The following is a 24,797-nucleotide window of genomic DNA, read 5'->3' as shown; positions in this document are numbered from 1 at the left end:
AAGCCCTTTAGTATGGCCTTTACAGCTGGAAATGCTCTCTAGAAGAGACCCCTTTTAGAAACGCCCCTCCTCGCTCTCCCTAAGAGAGATGCTGGTTTAAGGCATTTTGGGGTTGATTATGATTGATCTAACACCTTTAGATAAAGCCAGGCAGCTTTCCTTCTCAATAAAACTTAACTAACTTGTAGGGGTTGCTAGTTTATATCTTTTTTTTTTTTTTTTTTGAGACAGAGTTTCTCTCGTTGCCCAGGCTGGAGTGCAATGGCACGATCTCGGCTCACTGCAAACTCCACCTCCCAGGTTCAAGCGATTCTTCTGCCGCAGCCTCCCAAGTAGCTGGGATTACAGACACTCTCCACCACACCCGGCTAATTTTTATATTTTCGGTAGAGACGGGGTTTCACCATGTTGACCAGGCTGGTCTCGAACTCCTGACCTCAGGTGATCCACCTGCCTCGGCCTCCCAAAGTGCTGGAATTACAGATGTGAGCCACCATGCCTGGCCCACTAGTTTATATCTTATGGTGTCACCTAGGGAGAAATTACAACAGAAATTTTAAATAGCTTTTCATTGGCTTCAAATATATTTTTAAAACATGCTATGATATAAATAGTTTATAAGAAAAACAAGCTAGTTTAATAAAAATGCAATTCAAAGTAGACTAACATTAAACAACCTAACATTAAGTCTTTTACCATTCTGGAACTTAAATATTAAAGGCATCTGTAATTTATTTTGAATTTTATACCTGGTCCTCTTATTTGTAAAGAAGATCATTAATAGTTGTAGATAAAAAAAATTGCTTCTCCTAAAGGATTACTAGAATGAAGCTGTATATTTAAAGTTGTTCAATACAGTTATAATTGTAGTTGGAATTAGGATTAATCTAATCATCCATCAATAAGAGAATGGTGGGCCGGGCACAGTGCCTCACGCTTATAATCCCAGCACTTTGGAAGGCTGGGGTGGGTAGATCACCTGTGCTCAAGAGTTGGAGACCAGCCTGGGCAACACGGCGAAACCCCATCTCTACTAAAACATAAAAAAATTAGCTGGGTGTGGTTGTGCATGCCTGTAGCCCCAGCCACTTGGGAGGCTGAGGCAGAAGGATCACTTGAGTCCAGGAGGTGGAGGTTGCAGTGAGCCAAGATTGTGCCACTGCACTCCAGCCTGGGTGTTAGAGCAAGACGCTGTCTCAAAAAAAAAAAAAAAAAAAAAAAAAGAGAATGGTGAAATAAATGACCGTACATACATTCTATGAAACACCATGCAGCCACTGGATAAAGTGAGATAGACTTATATGTATTAACAGTGGAAAGATGTCTATAACGTTTGTTAAATTAGAAAAAGAGCAAATTGTAAAACAATATGAATAGCCCTCTTGTGTAAATGAACCAATTTACACAACCAAAACAAACCTTATGTGTATATATAGTGTATGTTTATAAATGCATAGAAAAATATCTGGAAAGAAATCCTCCCAATTATTAACAGGGTTTAACTCTTGGGAGGAGAGTACGAGTGGGGACTTTTGCTTTTTACTCTAGACATCTACATTGTTTTAATTTTTACTAAGGAACATGCATAAACTTTGTAATTTAAAACATTTTTGAGATAATCGAAATCAGTGATAACTTGTGTTGTCTTGACTTAGATATGCTTGATTTAACAAGCTCTCATTTTATTACTAACATCTTATTGTAAAACTTTATAATTTATAACAAACAGGATTTTGTAAAAACAAGAAGCCCCAGACGTCATGATGGACCGTCGTGGGCTTGGTCCCTGGCGCCCTCTTGTGACCAGTGAGAGGATGTCAGCCTATTGCTATCCCCAGGATCCTGGGGTGCTGAGTGCAACTGGCCCAGTGGGGAAAGGGTGGTGATGGCATGGGGTAGCGTGGGGAATCAGATGGAAGCCAGTGCTACCCAAAGTGGACTCTTAAGGACTTCTTGAATGTCCCCAGACTATTAATATAGGGTGGTATTGAATTAATCATGCCTTATATGCAGCACAGTTTTATTTCTATTTATTTTTCTCTTTTTTTTAAAATTTTACTTTAAGTTCTAGGGTACATGTGCACAAAGTGCAGGTTTGTTACATATGTATACATGTGCCATGTTGGTGTGCTGCACCCATTAACTCGTCATTTACAATAGGTATTTCTGTTAATGCCATCCCGCCTCCCTACCCCTACCCCCCGACAGGCCTTGGTGTGTGATGTTCCCCGCCCTGTGTCCAAGTGTTCTCATTGTTCAGTTCCCACCTGTGAATGAGAACATGCGGCGTTTGGTTTTCTGTCCTTGTGATAGTTTGCTCGGAATGATGGTTTCCAGCTTCATCCCTGTCCCTACAAAGGACATGAACTCATCCTTTTTTATGACTGCATAGTATTCTATGGTGTATATGTGCCACATTTTCTTAATCCAGTCTATCATTGATGGACATTTGGGTTCATTCCAAGTCCTTGCTATTGTGAATAGTGCGGCAATAAACATACGATGCAGCACAATTTTAATGTCAGGAGTCACTGCAGCTTGCTAACCCAGACATACTCTCAAGCTGCATTCTTTCTTGGACCATTTGGAAATTGCTTTCAAGTACAGCTGTGTTTTCATGGACACTGGGTAGGTGTGGGCAGGCTAGGGAAAGAAATTAGTGGGGGAGAGGAAGGAACATAGAAATGACCTGATCGTATAAGGAGCCAGTGTGCCTTCTCATAGCCATAAAAAATGGGAGATAAACAAAAATGTGACAGGTTAGAAGAGGGGAGAGTGTGTACACATAGCAGGGGCCAGTGCAAATGAGGAGGGTCAAAGAACTTTCTACAAGTCACTGAATTCTATTTGCAAAGTGACTTTAAATACATTCTTCCTTCTTCTGTGTTCTATAGGTGTAAAATGGTGATAACTTTGCTTTAAAAAATCAACAGGTAGAAAATGGAATCACCGCAGAGTCCTTACAATATCCCCTTAAGGAGGGATTTAATAATATGACCTGTGTGAATATTTTGTTAGCCATTAAGGAGCCCCCTTCAAAGATCACCGCGAAACCTTACCTAAAGAAGGGGTGGGTTTTGAAGGTCTGGGTGGTGGTGGCGGTGGCGGACAAGGTCCTGGTGCTGCAGCTTTCACAGTGAGGTTAAGGCTGAAGGTTCCATTGAGCACATACGTGTGATTCACAGTATGATTGGTGGAAACAAACAGGCCAGTATTATCCCCAAAGCTCCACTTGTAGTTAATGGTAGAATAATTGAGGAAGTGGCTAGGATCATGAATCAGGACATCAAACATAATGGGGAGATCTTTGAGGAAGGTTTCATCGGATGAATTTCGATCGTTCTTCTGGAACATAGTCACAAACACAGGAATCTGATCTAAAAGATACATCCCCCAAAGAAAGAAAGAATGCATGATTGCTTGATTGTAAGTGGAGGGCTTCGACGATGCTTTTAGGTTGAAATATTAAAATGAGGGATAATTTAGCATTATTTTCCTTTTCACATGCAAATTTTCTGGGGTTTCCCTAAGCTATTCTGGAAAACAGATGATCTACAACTAATTAAATACACAAGCTTAGGTGGGCCAGATGCATTGTAACCTAACCCCGAACACTTGGCCTTACCTCTTTTTTAACCCATTGACGTCAACAGAATGAAGTGCCTCATCCTCAGTTAGAGTTCACACCACTCACCTGTTACCACGTACACATCTTTCACTTGTGCGATGGGAACATACGCCCGTCCATGTCTTCTGTAGACAGTCACTTCCATGAGTTGAGGCCCAAGTGTCACATTGGCTGTGTTCACAGAAACTCTCACTGAACATCGTCCCAATTTCTGGAAATACTGACCTTTGGGAGGATGGAAATTTTTAGTTATTGGCTGCATTACATCATCATTATAGGAAGCTGTTCCTTAAAGACTAGCTACCACCATTTATAGATTGCTCTGAGGAGGGAAAATAGGATGGGCCTATGGTGCTGCTTCAGAAAGGGAGATGGTGCTCATTTTAATGTAAAATCTTATAAAACAAACCCACAGTTGTATACATGTAATTGTATACAGTTGGTTAAAATTTAAAAAGCTGTTTAGTGGCATAAAACAGCCCTTAGTTTACAAATAAATGCTTTTTGTGCTAAGTAATTTGGCACTTGAAATACATGTTTTCCCCATAGAAAATACATTTAATATAATGATGAGGTGTCCAGAAGAGTTAAAAAAATTATTTATCCAATAACCTACCTTATTTTTGTTACTATTTCCGCTATATTATTAAGTGGATTTTTAAAAGGGGACTGGACTCCTCCATCTCCTAATAGTATTTGTATATAAAAATACAGCAAGTGGCTGGGCGTGGTAGCTCATGCCTGTAATCCCAGCATTTTGGGAGGCCGAGGCAGGCGGATCACGAGGTCAGGAGATGGAGACCATCCTGGCCAACATGGTGAAACCCCATCTCTACTAAAATACAAAAAATTAGCTAGGTGTGGTGGTACGAGCCTGTAATCCAAGCTACTCGGGAGGCTGAGGCAGACGAATTGGTTGAACCCGGAGCGGAGATTGCAGTGAGCTGAAATCACACCACTGCACTCCAGCCTGGTGACAGAGCGAGACTCTGTCTCAAAAAAATAAAAATAAAAATCCCGTAAGTGATGAAATAGAAGATGGCAGACATAAAACAGAATGGGGTGGTTCCATGGGCACTTTCCTAGGACACCCCTGAGTCATTCCTTTTCTTTCTCCAACCCTCCCTGCTGCTAGCTAACAGGTGGAAGTAATTCCTCTCCTTCAGGGCTCAAGGACATTTAAACAAATTTTAAAACCCTGTAACTCCTCTTACTATCATTCCCAAATCAAGAACTTTTCTAATCCTGCCAGGGGGCCTGGTTTAGACCTGTCACTGACTGGGTATCTTAGATTGGATGCTTTTGAGACCGGGTTGTTTCAAGACCCCGTTTATCACACCGTCAAACGTGTGAGAAAAACACTGGTCTCTCGAGGGATGTGTGGTTTGGAATCCTCCTTCACGTTGAGATGTAGGGGTAGTTCCATCAGAAGTTATAAGGGGAAGAGATGTCTCTCAGGGGTTATTCGTGAGGAAAATGTTAGTTTCAGCTCTGAGAGGTGAGACCATACTTAGTTGAGGGAGAATATCAGTTAACTCTGAGACCTCAGTGGAAGACAGAAATTCAAGGCAGTCTTGTTAGACAAACAGAGCAAGTTCTAGGCTGAAAGTTGATTTTAAATACAGACATTTGATCTGGTTAAGTTATTGGAATGTTTACTAGGCTAAAGAGTCCGGGAGTGTTAGTGAACATAAGTGACTCCACGCAAAATGTCAGAATTCTGTCATGAGATTGACAAGTCAAAGAAATGTTTGGTGAGTTGGCTAATGGGGTCATAATGGCAGTGAAAAATAAGTTAGCTTTAAGGCAATTGATTTATATAGATGAGCATAATATTTGACATAGCTTATACTCTGTTCAATGGGTAAGTATTGTTAATATTTTGTCCTGATTTGTAAATAATTTAATTGAAGGAAGAGGAGCTCTCTCTAATCTGTAATGAAAGATGAAACATTTAGTAATCTGGAGGCTGCTTAATTGGTAGCAGTTTTCAAATACTCAGTGCTAGGTGGCACCTAGTGACATTTTAAACTAAGAATTTAGCAGCCTAATTAATAATAAGCTAAATTTGCTCCTTCTGAAAGTAATCATTTCCCCAATAATACAGCAAAATGAATACCATTTGTAATTTAAAAAAAGACAGAATGGGCTAGGTCAAAGCGGAACAGTAGTTATTTTATTTGTACACAATGAAATATCGTGCAGCCATTAAAACAATGTATAAAAATTTAAAAAATCATATCATCAAATGCTCATGATAGTAAGCAAAAATGTGTATGTGATCTTAAAAATGATCTTAAACACTAGCAAAGAAAACACCATAATAATTAACAATGATAATCTCTGGTGTTAATTATGGATAATTTTTATTTTTTATTTGTACCTTTTCTGAGGATTTCCTACAAATAAATAGCACATGCTTCTTTAAATCTTAAAAATTCTTTAGAGAACATAAAAAAACTAAAGAATCAATCAATGAATGCTCATCAATGTGCCATTCTGTTTTTTGTTTGTTTATTTGTTTATTTTTCGAGATGGAGTCTCACTCTGTTGCCCAGGCTGGAGTGCAATGGCTCAATCTCCTCTCACTGCAACCTCCACCTCCCGGATTCAAGTGATTCTCCTGCCTCAGCCTCCTGAGTAGCTGGGATTACAGGTGCGCACCACCACACCTGGCTAATTTTTGTATTTTTAGTAGGGACGGGGCTTCACCATGTTGGCCAGGCTGGTCTTGAACTCCTGACCTCAGGTGATCCACCTGCCTCCGCCTTCCAAGGTGCTGGGATTACAAGTGTGAGCCACATGCCCGGCCTCCATGTGCCATTCAAATAAATAAGTGTTAGCATTTTTTCTTGTTATGGTTTTAGGTAGAAAAAAATTAAGTGGTTTTGTTTTTTTGAAAAAGAGCTTAATCTTTTTGTTTTTCTCTCTTTTTAACTCTTTGGTGTCCTGGAGATTTGGCAAGGTTAACCTAGATTTCATTTTTATCTCTCACTGTTCACTCATGCTAAGGAAAGTTAGCAGGGTGACTGTTATTAACTCTCTGTGTTATCATTCTCAATTATAGAGTAAGAAAAGAGAAGGTTGAAATTTTAAGGAAAGATAAAGAAGAAGCTTAGGGGTTTGTAAAAGCCAACCAAGTGTGTGGAAGACGTAGATGAAATTCCATCTTCTCCATCCGGGGTGGTAAGGAAAAGGTTTCCCATCAGGGAAGACGTTATGATGGCTTTGGCCGGTGCCATTTTCCCCGTCACTGTCCTCTGACCATGCTGTCCAGTTGTAAACATACGGATCAGCAGATAAACCAGCCTCTAAACAGAGATAGAAACCAGCCATGAGTGTTATCTAGGCTCAGAAAACCCAATGTGCATGCATCACTGAATTAAACACTTTTTCGTATTTTTTTCATAACTAGTTTAAAAGTAGTTAGACAACTAAACACTTAATATGTAGAATTCATCCAATAGTACGCTTACGACTTGTGCACTTTTCTGAATTTGTTATATTTCAATGAAGGTTTTATACAAAGCAATTATTCAGAAAAATCCAATGTAGAGATATCATTTAATGTATTTTTCTTCCTATCGGGTTTTCAAGTCACAATCCTACTCAAATCAGAGATACTTTATCTTTTTATTTTGACACACCTCTTTCTGTAGGTTTTTTTCCTGACACACTTGACATCATGACTGTTTATTCATAAAGACTCCGGCACACATGTCTAAGAATAAGAGCATTTTCCTAAATAGCCCTGACACCATTATCACCCCAATCAAGGTTTGTATATTTGGCTATTTTTGATGCTTTAAATGATTTTTAAAATCCCTCTTTCTGTCTCTAGATGTAGATAGATATATATAGCTATCCTTATATCTACATATGATTATAGATATATGGAAAGAAGCAGTTATGACAAAGTGCTAAAATTGTTGAATCTAGGTGACTATAGTTAACAACAATTTGTTGTATATTTCAAAACAGCTAGAAGAAAGATTTGGGCTGGGTGCAGTGGCTCACACCTGTAATCCCAGCACTTTGGGAGGCTGAGGTGGGCGGATCGCTTGAGGTCAGGAGTTCGAGACCAGCCTGGCCAACATGGTGAAACCCCGTTTCTACTAAAAATACAAAAATTAGCCAGGCATGCTGCATGCGCCTATAATCCCAGCTACTTGGGACGCCGAGGCAGGAGAATTGCTTGAACCTGTGAGGCGGAGGTTGCAGGGAGCCAAGATCGCGCCACTGCACTCCAGCCTGGGTGACAAAGTGAAACTCTGTCTCAAAAAAGAAAAGAAAAAAAAAAGAGAAAGATTTGGAATGTTCTCAACACAAAGAAATGATAAATATTTGAGGTGATGGATATCCCAATCACCCTGATTTGATCACCATAAATTGTATGCATGTAACAAAATAACACGCATAGCCCAGAAATGTGTATGATTATCATGTATCAATTAAAAAATTAATCAAAAATGGGTGAAAGATCTGAATAGACAATTTCTCAAAAAAGTCATACAAATCGCCAACAGTATATCATTGTTGGTGGGAATGTAAATTAGTACAACCACTGTGGAAAACAGTATGGAGGTTCCTCAAAAAACTAAAAATAGAGCTACCATATGAGCCAGCAATCTCACTGCTGGGAATATATCCAAAAGAAAGGAAATCAATCTATCAAAGAGATGTATGTATTCCTGTGTTGCAGCAGTATTCACAATAGTCAGGATATGGAACCAAATTAAGTATCCATCAATAGATAAATGGATAAAGAAAATGTGATGGAATATTACTCAGTCATAAAAAGAATTAAATCCCATCGTTTGCAGCAACATGGATGGAACTGGAGGCCATGATGTTAAGTGCAATAAGCTAGGCATAGAAAGACAAACGCTGACTGGGCGCGGTGGCTCACGCCTGTAATCCTGGCACTTTGGGAGACCGAGGCGGGCGGATCACGAGGTCAAATGTTTGAGACCAACCTGGCCAACATGGGGAAACCCCGTCTGTACTAAAAATACAAAAATTAGCTGAGCATGGTGGTGGGTGCCTGTAATCCCAGCTACTTGGGAGGCTGAGGCAGGAGAATCATTTGAACCCGGGAGGCAAAGATTGCAGTGAACCAAGATCGCGCCATTGCACTCCAGCCTGGGTGACAAGGCGAGACTCCATCTCACCATGCCTGGCTAATTTTTATATTTTTAGTAGAGATGGGGTTTCACTATGTTGGCCAGAATGGTCTTGAACTCCTGACCTCAGGTGATACACCTGCCTCGGCCTCTCAAAGTGCTGGGATTACAGGCATGAGCCATGGCATCCGGCCATTAACTCCGTTTTTTGAGCATGTACCATTCTGACAAGATAATTTCCCTTGATGTATTTGCACCTTTGGTCCTCTTTAACATAGATAGAGAGCTTATTTCTTTCACTAAGAGCAGAGCAAAACCAAAATATACACATTTTAGCATTTGCGCCAGCTACACAGCATTTGCTTGAGAAATCCTTGTCAGCCTAAATTAGACTGATCAGCAAACATCTGTCAAATTGGCTATTCTTTGAGTAGCCAAAAGAGTTCCAAGTAATAAAAGCAAAATCTGAGACTCAGCAAGGTATTCTCTGTCCAGTCAACTGGACACTAAGGAAAAGCAGGAGGTGGTGATGTGGCTTTTGAAGAGGGCTCCAAGCAGGGGAGAGCCACTGGTTTGCTGCAGTAGGTCTGGCTGACGTTGATGTTGATGAAGGCACAGGGTAGGACCACACACTCACTGTCTCTGTCATCCAGCTCATGGAGTGCAGTGGCAAGGGATGAGATCAGCATCTGACACTTACAGAAGCACCTGTGATCATTAAGGTTTAGAAATTGGGTCTCCAGTAGTTTAGAAGAATACTGTGTTCTTACCATTTCTGCAGTTCTTCTCATAGACTATGTTGCCATTGGCATCTTCCTTTTGGCATCTAGGGAATATCAGGTTCACCGCAAATGTTATATTTGAGCCCACGAGGGCTGGTGAGTCACTGGTCAGGACCGCCTGCACACGGCCTCCTAGGGTATAAAAAAATGGGGCTCGATGATCCAGCATCTTTCTCCTTTCGTTCATAAACATTTAGAGCTAACTTTATTAATAAGGACCAGAGGACCCATATGCCTCTTTATAATATATTAAATTTATATTTTGTATTCCTCACTTTAGCTTTCAGAGTACAACACTATAGAAGATAAATTAAAAAATAAATCAGACCAGTTAAGAATTCTCTAATCACAGCAAGAACATTTACCTATGATAATAAAACAAATCAGCTCTGTTGGGTTAAGAAGACAAGTTTTAGAAGTCTGCATTTTTAAATCTCGAAACCAATGGCTGAAGGATGCATTCTTTTATCTAAAAAGAAAGATTTTCCGTTTCTGATAAGCCACACCTTTGAGACAGTAAAAATGGCTTTGGGGTGACTGGGTTTCTGAAGATGATCATTCCCAGGTTGGCTAAATAGGTTTAAAGCTAAATCTGCTCACTCTTCAAAAGTATTCCAAGAGCTACCAATGTGGAAATTTCTAAGGAGATTACTTGTGGTTTAGGAAGTGATAGTGTTGGGCTAAAGAAAATATTGCCAAGTCCAGGTGCCTCCCCACTTGGTAATGAGAGCACTGTCATTCGTGGAAATGACGTGAGCCGTGTGATCTAAAAGGCTTTACCATCTATAAGACTTACTGAAGTAGAAAATTGCAGGTGTTTGGTTTGAATCTTTTGACATACCCTTCCAGGAGTTTTTCCACCTCATGTCTCCCCGCTTCCACACTGGGTAGAGTTTTTCATTCCAGTCATTTTCATCAGAAGACCAGCCATTTAATTGATTGTGCTCCCTCATGTAAGCAGAAGGTCTTTCATTGCCCAGCACATCATGAAATCCTGTATCAATATTCGAAAAACAAATTCCATTCTTCATTTAGTAATCACCTCACAGTGGTTAAAGAAACTTTTTATTTCTTACTGTTGAAAAGCACATACATAATATATTCAGTGCATCAAGTAAACAGAGGGTGCTTTGTTTTTTAAAGGAAGTCTCCTGGAAATACCTTGATTACAAGCATTCAGACCCTATGTCTTTATGAACTTTAAATGAATCAAAGAAAAATTTTGAAAGTCAATATTTTTTAGCCATCACTTGGCTTCTCAATACACATCCTCTGAATATTTAAATTTGATACAATATTATTAGGAAAACACTCATGCCAATAATCTTCAGATTTTTGCATTTTTTTTCCCATTCTGAACTACTCACTTGGCTAAAGGAATGCCAGGCTCAGGAATGCCTTCAAGATTCCAAGCGACCCGTACTAGTACCAGGAAGTTTACTGATAAACAGCTTTTTAATGGTCTGTCTTGGTGAATGTTCCATATACTTTGTGTAGTCTACATTTGTTGGGTAGAGTGTTTTCTTTTTAAATGTCATTTATGTCAAGCTAGTTGATAGTGTTTTTTGAGTTTTCTGTGTTCCTACTGATTTTCTACTTGTTATTTCAGTTACTGAGAGAAAAATCTTGAAATCTCCAACTATATTGTGGTTTTTCCAATTGCCTGCTTCTTCTTCCAGTTTTTGCTGTATGTATTTTGAAGCTTTGTTGTCAGGTGCATACTATACATTTAGAATTGTTACAGCTTCTTGATGAATTGACCCTTTTCTCAATAAGAATTGATGCTCTTTATCCCTGGTAATATCCCTTGTTCTAAAGAATACTTTGATATGAATGCTTAGTGTTTAACTGGTATATCTTTTTCCATTCTTTTACTTTAAAAAATGTTTAGATTGATGTATGTTTCTACTCATCCTTACATTTTAAACCTGCCTGCATTTTTATATTTGAAGTGAGTTTCTCATAGAAAGCATAAAATTGGATGTTTAAAAATCCAGTCTGGCAATCTCTGCCTTTTAGTTGCAGGGTTTAGATAATTCACATTTAAGGTAATGATGAATATGATGAAATTTTAAGTGTACTACCTTGTTATTTGTTTTCTATTTGTTCCACTTGTTCTTTTTTCCTTCTTTTCCTGTACTCTTTGGAGTTACATTTGGATTCCATTTTATCTCTACAACTAGCTTGTTAGTGATACCTCTTTCACTTACTTTGTTCTGAGTGGTTGCTCTAGGTTTGTAATATTATAGTTCTTTTAAAAATCTTTCTAATCTTGAGTTAGTGTCTGCCTTTTTGCCTTGCCTGACCAGTCTGGTGGTCACATGGTCTCTTTCTTTTGAGAATTGTAGCAGACTGGTTGGTTGCCTCCAAGAAGCTGTTTCCTGCCTGCACGCCTCCTCCTATTTTCTCCTTGCTGGCAGAGTTTCTACTCTAACAGTTCAAAATTCCAGAGTATCACTTCCTAGCTTTCCTTACAATTTGGGCAGGAGCAGATAGATGATTTGATCCTGGCCAATGAGAGCTGAGAAGCAGTCTTCTGGGAACTTCTGAGAAAGGTTTTCCTCCTTTATAACAAGAGATATGTGAGAACAAACTCAATTTTTTCCTCCTCAGAATTGATTTTGGAGATGGTAGTGTAATGATGTGATGCCCAGAGCTATGACAGCCATTATTTAACTATGAGGACACAAATCCGAGGAAACAGCTAACACATTAAGGGTGTCAGAGTGGAAAGATGAAAAGAAATGGAGCCTTCAATGAAACTGTTGGGCTGTTGCTCTAGTCTTGCTTACCTCGGGACTGACTAAGATAATAAATGTCTTAACCTATTTTGTTACAGCCCAAAGCTCAATTATCTGTATTCCTCAGCCAATGGTCTTAAATTGTTCTCCCATTAATTTCTATGGTTCTATGTCTTGCCCTGGCTATAGACTCTTGGAGGAGAGAAACTCTGTCTTGTTCTTCTCTTAAATCCTGGGAGAGATCCTCCATGAGGTGTGGTATTGAGTGGGTGCTCAGAGAAGCCATATTGGATGCATGTCTCTGACCTATTCCTTCTATTCCTCTTCTCTGGTAGAAGAAGGGAGCAACATGTTCCCTTCTTCTCCAGGAGGCAGAGAGAATGGGAAAGAGCAGCGAAGTCGGAGTCATGGAACATGTTTTCTAGCCTTGGTTCTGTTATTAAACAGGATGTGTGACCTCAGGCCATGTGTCTTCTCTGGGCCTTCACATCTGACAAAAGCCAAATGTCCTGTGATTCTATGAGATTGCTCCTATTTGGAAATAGACATTAAGTGAGGGGAGGACATTTGTGTTTATCAATAAGTATTTGTAATTGGAAATTCACTTGAGTCATATGAAAAGAACTAAGATTATTTAGTTCAAATCCCTTCATTTTATATATGAAGAAATTCAGGCCTAGGGAAATGATATGATTCACCTAGGGTCATCTTTAGTAGAAATCAAGATTCACATCTTTTGATTCCCAGGACAAGGACAAGTTCTTTCCACTGTTCCAGAGAGTCTTCCTCTTCCTCAGATCTTGAAAGAAAGTTATTGTTTCCAGGAACATAATCAAAACGCAGATTTCTCTTCCGATTTTAAATGTCAGAAGTCAAGGAAAAGTATAAACTTAAAAGGAGAGTTACAAGGGATAGGCACATAGGTCAATGGAATAGAAGAGAGAATCCAGAAATAGACCCACACAAGCATGCTCTACTAATTTTTTTTTTTTGAAGAGATGGGGGTCCCACTATGTTGCTCAGGCTGGACTCAAACTCCTGGGCTCAAGTGATCTACCTGCCCCAGCCTTCCGATTAGCTAGGACCACGGGCAAGCACTACAGTGCCTGGCTTGATTTTGGACAAAGATGCAAAAACAATCCAATGGAGGGAAGATAGCCTTTTCAACATATGGTGCTGTAAAAAAGCAAAAAGCACAGGTGAAATCTTCAGGATCTAGGACTAGGCAAGAATTCTTAGACTTGACATGAACACAACCCGTAACAGGAAATTGGAACTCATTAAAATAAAAAACCTTTGCTCTCTGAAACATGACATGAAAGAGGATGAAAAGGCAAGCTACAGACTGGGAGAAATTATTTGTAAACTACACTTCCAATAAAGGACTAGTATTTAGAATATATAAAGAATTTTCAAAACTCACTATAAGAAAACCACGGGATTCAATTAGAAAAATTGGTAAAAATTAATGAAATGATATTTCACCATTTCATTCATCTCATGGCAAATAAACACACAAGAAGATATTCAACATCATTAGCCAGTAGTGAAATATCACTATATCCCTATCAGTAAGACTTAACTAAAAAGCAGTGACAACATCAAATGCTTGCAAGGATGTAGAGAAACTGGATTGCTCACACATTACTAGTGGAAATGTAAAATGGTACAGCCACTCTGTTAGTTTCTTGCAAAACTAAACATGCAACTATCATACAACCAAGAAATTGTACCCTTTGGCATGCATCCCAGAGAAACAAAACTGATATTCTCACAGAGATCTGCACATGAATATTTATAGCAGCTTTATTCATAATAGCCCAAACTGAAATAACCCAGATGTCCTTTAATGGGTGGATGGTTAAGCAAACTGTGGTACATCCATACCATGGAATACTACTCTGTGACAAAGAGGAACAAACTATTGATGCAGTTACTTCAATAAATCAATAAAGTTCCAGGAAATTATGTTGGGTTTAAAAAAAAGCAAATCTCAAAAGGTTACATACTGGATAATTCCATTTGTATAGAATTTTGGAAATGACAAAATGATAAAAATGGAAACCAGATTAGTGGTTGCCAGGGACTGGGTGAGGGTTGGAAAGAGGGAAGTAGATTTGGCTATACATCTATAGCCATGAGAATACTTTGGTGATGGAGCTCTGCTGTGTTTTCACTGTATCAATGTCAATATCTGGGCTGTGATGTCCTGTTTTGCATGATGGTACCACTGGGGCAAACCGGGTAAAGGGTGCATGGGGATCTCTCTGTATTATTTCTTACAACAGTATGTGAATCTATAAATACCTCACAATAAAAAGTTGAATTTAAAAATAAAGGCCGGATGCAATGGCTCATGCCCGTAATCCCAACACTTTGGAAGGCTGAGGGTGGGCGATTGCCTGAGCCCAGGAGTTCCAGACCAGCCTGGGCAACATGGCAAAACCCTGTCTCTACAAAAATTTAAAAAATAAAATAAACCCATCCGGATAAGGTGGCTCATGCCTGTAGTCCTAGCATTCTGGGAGGCCAAGGGAGGACTGAGCCCAGAAGTTTGAGGCCAGCCTGGGCAATGTAGTAAGATCCCATTTCTACAAAAAATACAAAAATTTGCTGGGTGTGGTGGCACGTGCCTGTGGTCCCAGCTACTCAGGAGGCTGAGGTGGAAGATCACCTTTAGCCCAGGAGTTGGAGGCTGCAGTGAGCTGTGATCACACCACTGCACTCCAGCCTGGGTGAGAGTAAGACCCTGTCTCTAAAAAAATTGATTAAAAAAAAAACCCAATAGTAAGCAGATTTTAAAAGAAAAATAAAAGCCTGTGGGGGTGGGTTTTGGGGGCAATAAATGTGAAGGTAAATTTGAGGTCGCACCCAGTGCTGCAGCCGACTCTGCCCCCACACTTTGGCCTCCTTGCTGTGTCCACCAGCAGAGAGGTGGTGGCTGGGCTGCCTCCACCTACCTTGTCCACACTTTCTCCTTCCTTCAGGGCTACGAATGGAAAATGGTAGGAAATCTTTAGTGCTTGATACACCGCTACATTCTGCCTGCCCTTATTTTTTTCTGGGCAGAATATTTAGTCCAGAGCAAGGTGAACCTGGTGAATGGCTGGGTTTTGTTACACTGCCCAAGAGGCTGAGGACTCCTCTCGAGCTGACAGCGCTGATTCGGCCTCCTGCTAATCTGTTTTATTGAGCAGAGCGAAGTGGACTGGTGAAAGAGGGTGGAATAATAGCAGGTGTCCCCCATCGGGTCTATTCTGTGTTCCTTCGTCTTTAAAGGATCCTGTCCTGGGAGGTATCCTGAGGGTGGGTGCAGGTCTGCCTCCGTAGGAACAATCCCCACCATGCATGTCTCTCACGCCAAGCAGCTGATCTCACAAGAACACAATTACCCAGTTTTGCAAATGAGGAAACGAAAACTCCTCGTTTTGAAGGAAATGAGGAAATGGAGCAAAGCCACTGGAGACCCAGCCCCTAGTCTGGCGGGGAGCCCGATCCTGTCCAAACCCAAACCCGGGCAGGAAGGACAGAGGTCGGGATGGAAGGCTGCCTCCTCAACTTACCCGCTGTGTGGCTTGGGGCGAGTTCCTTGCCCACTCTGTGGCCCGTGGCCTCGTGTGGGAAGCGGGACCATCACAGTGCCGGGCTCCGCGGGCTGCTAGGAGGACGCGCGGCGCACTGCGGGCCGGGAACGTGCTGCGCGCTGACACCGGGTCAGCTCCCTGTGATGGGACTTCCTTTCCAAAAACGTAGGCGTTTTCCCGGGTCGCAGTCGCAGTCGGGAGACCGAGGGTTAGGGCGCGGCCGCGGGGTCTCCTGGGCCGGGGCGCGGCCCACGTCTCAGGCCTCTGCGGCTCTGACCAGAAGCCGCTGCGCCTCTGGCCGCTTCCCACCCGTCCCGTCCCCGCAATCCCAGGCCCAGGGTTACAGCGGCTCAGCTCTCTTCCTCTCGCAAATCTGCACACTGCTTCAGTGGTCTGGACCCTGGCTGCATAGGCAGATCCCAAGAGGAACTTTTAAAACAAGGATCCTCTGACCCAACTCCCAAAGATTCCGGTTTCATTGCGTGGGTATCAGTATTGTTAAAAATGCCCTGGCCTCTCCTGCCTGACCAGGGTAGAGAGCCTGGGCTTCAGCTCCTCTCCCAGCAAGCTCCTGCAGGTCTGTGAGGAAGCCCCGCAGGAGGAGCAATAGCTTCAGGGCTGGGGAGATTCGTAAATTTGCCTCCAGATTGGAGACCCCATTTCATGTGAGGTCTCCACCCTTTTGGATGGAAGCTGGACATAGTTTAGTTGGTGGAGTTGCTTTGTTCTGTGGCCGGAGGCTGTCCAACCCTCCCCCAACCACTGTCTGGCAAGAATGGGTTGCAATTGCAATGGAAAAGAAGCTTCACAAGAGAAGGGCTGCATAGTTTTTACTGTCCATGAGCCGAAAGCAAAGAATGGAGCTGGAGGCATTTTGCTGTAGTTTCAGCCTTCCCAACAGTTTGCAGAAGAAGAGATGAGTGAGCCAGAGATGAATGCTTCCTGAAGAACTTCAGTCCAACCTCTAGTTCAGAGGATATTATTAGCCATCATTTCAGCCAATGGCCAGAGAATGGGTTAAACATAGAAATTAAGGGTTACTCACGTTTGGCGGCATCAAGTGGCAATCTTGCAGCCAGGAGCAGAAATCCCAGGAAATAGTAGAGACATTCCATGCTGAATTCTCACGGACGCAGGCACTCAAGGTTTAACTCTGAATTCCTCTGGGCCCGTCCACCAAGAGCAACAGTGTTCTTCTGGCATCTGTGGTGCCTCCCTCTCTATTTTAATTAAATACAGGGCCTCGGGGAGGATCATGTGATGGTATTAAGCGGCATTGCCTGATCTGGTCTCTCAAGTTCAACCTCTTACAACTCATGTGCTTATGACTCACTCCTTCTTGGCATCTATTTATTCACTTTTCAGATGCACATTATTTCAATTTTGTGATTCCACATTTACTAGATTCAAGGAGTTTTTTTCCTATAGACTCTATTTCAATATTCATTTTTTTTTTTTTTTTTTTTTTGAGATGGAGTCTCACACTGTCGCCCAGGCTGGAGTGCAATGGCACGATCTCAGCTCACTGCAACTTCCACCTCCCAGGTTCAAGCCATTCTCCTGCCTCAGCCTCCCGAGTAGCTGGAATTACAGGTGCCCGCCACCATGCCCGGCTAATTTTTTGTATTTTTAGTAGAGGCAGGTTTCACTATGTTGGCCAGGCTGGTCTCGAACTCCTGACCTTGTGATCTGCCCGCCTCAGCCTCCCAAAGTGCTGGGATTACAGGCATGAGCCACCACGCCTGGCTCAATATTCTTTACCAAATAAAATTTCAATCCTCCAGCCTCACTGATTATCGACTTACTGTGGTTCCTATACTGCATCAGGCACCCAGCTCATGTTTAGAGTTCACAGTTACGCACCCTTTCCTAAGATGTAGTGGTCCACCTGCTCCTGTGCTCGTGATTGCTTGTATATTTTTTTCCTCCAAGAGGAATCAAAGATGGGGGAGGTGTCTTATCAATCATTTGAAATTGTGGAATACATAAGTGGATGATAACATGAATGTTGTGCCAGGATGTGCTGGAAACAGCTGCCCAGGCCTCTGGTAGCTGAGAAATTTACTCAAAAGCACATTTAGAATATCTGTGCAATTCCATATAACTTTTGTAATAACCTGCATAATTTTTGGTAACTGCTCTCAAAGCATTTATGTGTTGCATTACTCAGGGCCAATTGCATAAAACGTTCTGTGTATTTTTTCATATTATAGAAAGCAGGCATTAAATGTACAAACAAGTGTGTCTGTAAGATAAATTTATACAGTCAAATCATTCCTGGTTACAGAGTATGCAGAAAATGTGGCAACATGAAAACTTTACCATATGTGACCTTTCTCAAACTCACATTCACATGGCCATTTTCAGTGCAGTAGAAACCTTGGTTGCAGGTGAGGGTAAAACTTGGGGTATTGATTTATGGTTCAGTGTGTCAAGGAGGAATGGAAATAGCCTATGAAACTAAAATCCATACAGCAGGAGTGGCTGACTTCCATCCCTAAGGCGGCACACAACTCTGTAGAGTGCCTTTTACAGCCTTTGCAGCAAATATGAAGGGGAAAACAACGAAGGGAACACATTATTCATGACTGAAACAATTTTCAAATATTGATGAATAAAGGAATAATGGAAATACTTATTAGTTTCATGTAATGTAAAGCAAATAATGTATATAGTTATTTGCTTTTTAAATTACTTAAAAACTTTTTTTTTTTTTTTTTTTTTTGAGACAGGCTCTCACTCTGTTGCCCAGGCCGGAGTGCAGTGGCATGATTATAGCTCATTGCAGCCTTGAACTCCTAGGCTCAAGTGATCCTCCCACCTCAGCCTTCCAAGTAGGTAGGACTACAGGCACACACCACCACACTCGGCTAATTTTTTATTTGCTTTTTATTTTTTGTAGAGACAAAAATCTCACTATGCTGCCCAGGCTGGTCTTGAACTCCTGGCCTCAAGTGATCTTCCCACCTCAGCTGCCTACAGCACTATTTGCTTTTTATGACAAACACATAACTTTTACAATTTAAAAAAAACACCTTTTCAATTTAAGGAAAAGCTACTATTAACATTTTTAAAGATATTTTTGTCCTTTGTTGCAGACACAGTTCTGGCTCATATTTCTAGCCAGATTAGCCACCCCGTCTCTAAATAAATTGGAAGTTTTAAATTCTTCTGTAACAAAACCTTCGTTTTGTTTAGGGAGACACAATGATCAAATCAACTTTTATGTCTTTTTTCCTTCCCTGCACCATCAAAGAGAAGAGGCACTGATAGGACAAGAGTCAAAATGTAGGCAGCTGGACAGAGGTGAATAAGAGAACAAGAGAAAGATCTTGATTCCAAAGAACTACAAGTTGGATAATCTGTCTCTTGATAATCAATGGTTGATAATATATAAAGTAGTTAACTCTATGTAGGACTCAGAGACAGGGCCATTTTGGGTAAAGAATATTCTCAAGCTTGTTTGTTTGTTTTGGAAAGATAAAATTATACTGTAAAGAAAGTTTGAAATATTTTGTTGAAATAATTTTTTGAGCTGGTGTACTGATGTGTACCTGAAGTCCCAGTGACTTGAGAGGCTGAAGCGGGAAGATTGCTTAAGCCCAGGAGTTTGAGTCCAGCCTGGGCAATGTAGTGAGACCTCATCTCTTAAGAAAGAAAGAAAGAAAAAGAAAGAAAAGAAAGAAAGAAGGAAGGAAAGAAAGAGAAAGAAAGGAAAGAAAGAAAGAAAGAAAAGACAAGAAAAGAAAAGAAAAGAAAAAAGAAAAGAAAGAAAAATTGTTCCGTTCAGATCCTAATTGCCAGGTCTGGTAAATATATTATATGGCTGGGGGGATGAAGGTTGCTAATCAACTCGCCTTAAGGCAATTGAGAAATGAAAAGGGAAACATCTCAATTATCTGGAATTACAGATACAATTACTCTGTTCGGAAATGATGTGGAGGAAAGCAAAGAATAGTTTTTTTTTTTTTTTTTTTTTGAGGCGGAGTCTCGCTGTCGCCCAGGCTGGAGTGCAGTGGCACGATCTCGGCTCACTGCAGGCTCCGCCCCCCGGGGTTCACGCCATTCTCCTGCCTCAGCCTCCCGCGTAGCTGGGGCTACAGGCGACCACCACCTCGCCCGGCTAATTTTTTGTATTTTTAGTAGAGACGGGGTTTCACCGTGTTAGCCAGAATGGTCTCGATCTCCTGACCTCGTGATCCGCCCGTCTCGGCCTCCCAAAGTGCTGGGATTACAGGCGTGAGCCACCGCGCCCGGCCAGAATAGTCAACTTTGGAGAAATGCCCCAAATTGCCTTCTCTTGGCTTCTGACACTCCTCCTGGTGACCACAGTCCCGACTTGAGGAGCGATGCTTGAGCTGTGAGGACTGAGGCAGCCACCCCAAAGGAGACCTTCGAAATGGCAGGCAGCAGCCACACCCAGGAATCCCGGCAGGCTGCCAAGGAATTCACATCTTTAATTTTAGGAACTGGTCACTTTAAACTGGTATTTGAACTGTCTCCAGACTTACTAAGCTTTGAAATTACTCTCCTACCAAAATGTTTTTCCTTAGTTTTTCAGGGAAAGAAAAAAAGGAATTAACATCTTTAATTTTAGGAATTGCTCAATTTAAACTGGTGTTTGTAAGCAAGATCATAAAAATTAGTTAAGATCCTTTTCTCCCAACACATGGTCAGAAACTTGGAGTCTGAAAACAACACAAATTTATGATCTTACATTTCTGGAAGCCGAAGTGTGAAATGGCCTCACTGAACTAACATCACAGTGTTGGCAGGGCGGCTCTAGGGCAGAATTGATTTCCTTGCCTTTCCAGCTTCTAGGGGCTGCCCACATTTCCTGTCTCGTTGGCCCCTCTGTCTCTGGCAGCCCTCTGGCACTGATTCCCACGTCTCCCTCTCCCACTCACAAAGACCCTTGTGATTATACTGAGCCCACCTAGATAATCTGAAATCATCTCCTTGCCTTAAGTCCAGCTGATTAGCAACCTTCATCTGCTCCTTGCCATATAACATATTTACAGGTCCTGGGGGTTAGGATGTGGAAGTCTTCGGGGACCATTATTCTGTCTAGCACAGTTATACAGCAGACGACATGGTAAAAACAATTTTTTTTAATTTTTATTTTTAGAGATGAGGTCTCACTATGTTGCCCAGGCTGGACTCGAACTCCTGGGCTCAAGCAATTCCCCCTCTTCAGCCTCTCAAGTCGCTGGGATTTCAGGTGCACACTATTGCACCAGCTCAACAAATTCTATTTTTAAAGAAAGCATGTGATGGAAGCAGTGATGGAAAGTACCTCTCACAGGTTACAGACTTGTTGAAACAAAGCTTTGATATTTGGCAGAACAGAAAGGCAAGAACAAACTACAGGTAGAGGAATCAGTTCAAAAAGAGAGACAGCTCATGTGACTGCCCTGTCCCAATGTGGGCATTTTTACATGTCATAATCAGAGTCATGGTTTTCAGATTTAAGCATTAGCCAATGACTCAGAGACTTCTGCTTTGTGTATAGTTCTTCGGACTCTCCTGTCTGGGTATTCTCTACATGAATGGGTAATCAAAAACCCTTGTTTCCGGGTTTACTAAGCTTTCAAATTACTCTCCCACCAAAATGTGTTTCCCTGGCTTTTTGGAAAAAGAAAAGAAAGCGAATCACAGGCCAGGTGCGGTGGCTCATCCCTGTAATTCCAGCACTTTGAGAGGTGGAGGCGGGAGGATCGCTTAAGTTCAGGAGTTCAAGACCAGCCTGGGTAACATAGTGAGACCCCCATCTCTACAAAAAAAAAAAAAAAAAGAAAATTAGCCAGGCATAGTAGTGGATGCCTATAGTCCCAGCTACTCGGGAGGCTGAGGTGGGAGAATCAATGGACCCCAGAGGTCAGGGCTGCAGTAAGCTGCAATAGAGCCACTGCACTCCAGCCTGGGTGACAAAGTGAGACTCTGTCTCAAAAAAAAAAAAAAAAAAAAATCACAAAGGTTAGTGCATCCTTTTCAGTCACCTTTGCAATGACAATGGCTACTGTGTTTTTAGCCTGTTTTTTCGCCTGGAGGAATTTGATACTGGATGCAGGTAAAGGGGTTTTCTTCTTGGAGTGCTGGCTACAAACATTTTTTTAAAAAAAGGACTCTTCTCATGGAATTACTGGCTCCATTTGAAATGGCAAAGAGCAGTACGTATAGAAAAATGTGGATGATGGCCGGGCGCAGTGGCTCACGCTTGTAATCCCAGCACTTTGGAAGGCCAAGACGAGCAGATCTGAGTTCAGGAGCTTGAGACCAGCCTGGCCAACATGGTGAAACTCCATTTCTATTAAAAATACAAAAATTAGCTGGGTGTGGTGGCAGGCACCTGTAATCCCAGATACTTGGGAGGCTGAGGCAGGAGTGCTTGAAGCTGGGAGGCAGAGGTTGCAGTGAGCCGAGATTGAGCCCCTGAACTCCAGCCTGGGAAACAAAGCGAGACTCCATATCAAAAAAAAAAAAAAAAAAAAAAAGAAAGAAAAAGAAAAATGTGGATGATCACAATATTTCATCCTAGTATTGTTTTTAGACCACTTTCTCTGAATTACAGTATAGAAGGAGAGTAAGACATGAACACTTATTGTGCAGAGGTGAAAGCAATGGCAAATGTACTCTTTTCTTTTCTACCTTTAGTACCCATAGAACAGGGAGACATAGTGAGAGAAGCAGAATGGGATCTATGGAGTAAGAAAAAAGGGAGGGACCAACATAGAAATCTGAATGCAAACTTGGCTTCCAGTTAATTAATTAACTTAGAGATGGGATGCTGCTACCCTGCCCAGCCTGGCCTTGAACTCCTGGGAGTCCTGGGCTCAAGCGATCCTCTGCTACAGCCTCCCTTATAGCTGGCATTAGATGCATGCGCCACCACACCCAGATGGTTCTTAGTTTTATGATAACTATGGGCTATCCAGAAATGCCGCAGAACACTGGAGCAGGGGCACTGCAGGCATTCACTGAAGATTAATCATAAGCCCATAAGAGAAGAAGCTAGAGCAGAAATCAAAAAGGGGGTTGACCGTAGGATAAAGGCCAGGAAACAAAAGCTAGAATAGCACCTTGTATCCTTATTCTTACACCTAAATCCAGCTTTTCTCAATGGAATTTTTGGCACCTAAGATAGAGTTTAATTCAGCAAGTACCGATGTAGGTCCTCTTTTCTATAGTAGCCATCATCTACAAGTCATGAACAACAATCTTAGGAGCATAGGCGCTCATTGTGAAGATGAGACATTAACCCTCAAATAGGCATAGTATGAGACATTATTTACATTTTTTATTATAGGAATTTCCAAACATACACAAAAATAGACTAACATAAGGAACTTCCATGTACTCCTCACCTACTTCAGTGATCATCAATATATGGCCAATCTTGTTTTGTCCACCTTCTGCAGTAACATTATCTACTGGAGTATTTAAAAATGAATCCTAAACATCATGTGGCAGTCAAACTAAGTCATAAAGACAGAACTACAGGAGTGCAGAGAGATGGAGGATACAGAGAAGTCTTTATGGAAGAAGTATAAGTTGACTTAGTTACTATAAAACCATATATACATATATGGTTTATTTTGTTTTTGCTTTAGAGACAAGGTCTCGCTCTGTTGCCCAGGTTGGAGTGCAGTGGCACGATCATGGCTCACTGCAGCCTCCAGCTCCTGGGCTCAAGCCTCCCGAGCAGCTGGGATTATAGGTGTAGGCCAACATGCCTTGCTAATTTTTTCTTTTTTGTAGAGACGAGGCCTCACTATCTTGCCTAAGCTGGTCTCAAACTCCTAGCCTCAAGCAATCTTCCTGCCTCAGCCTCCCAAAGCCCTGGGATTACAGCTGTGAGCCACCATGCCTGGCCTAGTTCTTAAATGAGGAGTTAAATTGGCTAAGCAACACCCTTGATCAGCTATGGCAGGCACAATGCTGGAAACTGAGGGACCAAGGAGAACAAGGCTCCTGGCTTTGTGGAGCCTGTAGTGCTGTAAGAGGCAGCAGCCAGCTGGAGAAGCAGGGGGAGATGCTCTCAGAGCATGACAGGGTGTGCAGCCAGGGGGTGAGAAAGGGGCTGTGCAGTTTCATCTGCATCTGGGTAGGGCTGCTTAATACAAACATAATGTGAACCACGTATATGATTTTTTTTTTTTTTTTTTTTACTATTTCGTAGTGGAAGTGAAACGTGAATGATATGAAATTTCCTGGTAGCCACATTAAATAAAAAGTAAAAAGCAGCAGTTGAAATTATTTAAATAATGTACTTTATTCAATTCAATATATTTAAAACATCGTAATTTCAATATGTAATCACTATATGAAATTATTGAGATCTTTTATTTTTGTGTGTGTGTGTGCAAAGTCTTTGAAACCCAGTGTGGGTTTTGCACTGACAGCACATGTCAGTTCAGACCAGCTCATCGCAGGAGCTCGCAGCCACATGTGCCAGCGGCTACTGTATTGGACGGCACAGTTCTGGAGGGACACGAAAAGGCTTCTGGAGGAGCCACAGCTTGGGCCTCTCTCAGTGGGGAAAGGCGTGGGAGCCCTGGCCCAGGAGAGTGCTGAGGCCTGCGAGCCCTGAGGGTGACAAGCTCCAGTGGGCAAGGGTACAGGGTTGTGCCTGATTTTTATGGAAAGTGAGTATCACAGGGAAGATGTTTGCATGTGCATCTCGTATTTTTTTCTCTGACCGATTTCCCAGGAGTGGCAATAAAGAAGTGGAAATGTAGAGGCCGAGTTCCCATTACACGTAATTGATTTAATGACCACTCCCCACACCCGACTGTCCGTCTCCAGCTTTCTTTTCAAAGTAGAAATAAATCTTGCAAAACTTGGTTGTAAAACTTTTTGATCTCAACCTAGTCATCAGTGCCTTGCTCAAGATAATGTTTAAGTGTTAGCCAAGAGTAAAATCTCACAAGGCAACTAAT

The 24,797-nt window shown here is 41.6% G+C and overlaps 1 protein-coding gene across 2 annotated transcripts in view; it reads right to left on the bottom strand.

The window, feature by feature from the left end:
• The window catches only part of GPNMB (glycoprotein nmb), a 28,449-nt gene extending 11,273 nt beyond the window's left edge, over positions 1-17,176 (bottom strand). The window contains exons 1-6 of one of the 2 annotated variants that reach the window (XM_001156778.7): positions 16,904-17,176; positions 10,375-10,527; positions 9,522-9,665; positions 6,766-6,939; positions 3,695-3,853; positions 3,060-3,377 (exon numbers count right to left, since the gene is read on the bottom strand). In XM_001156778.7, the coding sequence (XP_001156778.4) occupies positions 3,060-3,377; positions 3,695-3,853; positions 6,766-6,939; positions 9,522-9,665; positions 10,375-10,527; positions 16,904-16,973 (1,018 nt within the window). In that variant the 5' untranslated portion in view covers positions 16,974-17,176. The remainder of the gene's footprint in view (positions 1-3,059; positions 3,378-3,694; positions 3,854-6,765; positions 6,940-9,521; positions 9,666-10,374; positions 10,528-16,903) is intronic. The other variant, XM_054687432.2, reaches the window with a different exon arrangement.
• Positions 17,177-24,797: the final 7,621 nt, after the last annotated feature.

This window comes from Pan troglodytes, chromosome 6 (genome assembly GCF_028858775.2).
Source record: "Pan troglodytes isolate AG18354 chromosome 6, NHGRI_mPanTro3-v2.0_pri, whole genome shotgun sequence".
NCBI classification, from domain to species: Eukaryota; Metazoa; Chordata; class Mammalia; order Primates; family Hominidae; genus Pan; species Pan troglodytes.
The sequence above is the reverse complement of the archived record's forward strand: the minus strand, read 5'-3'. Positions and strand labels throughout refer to the sequence as shown.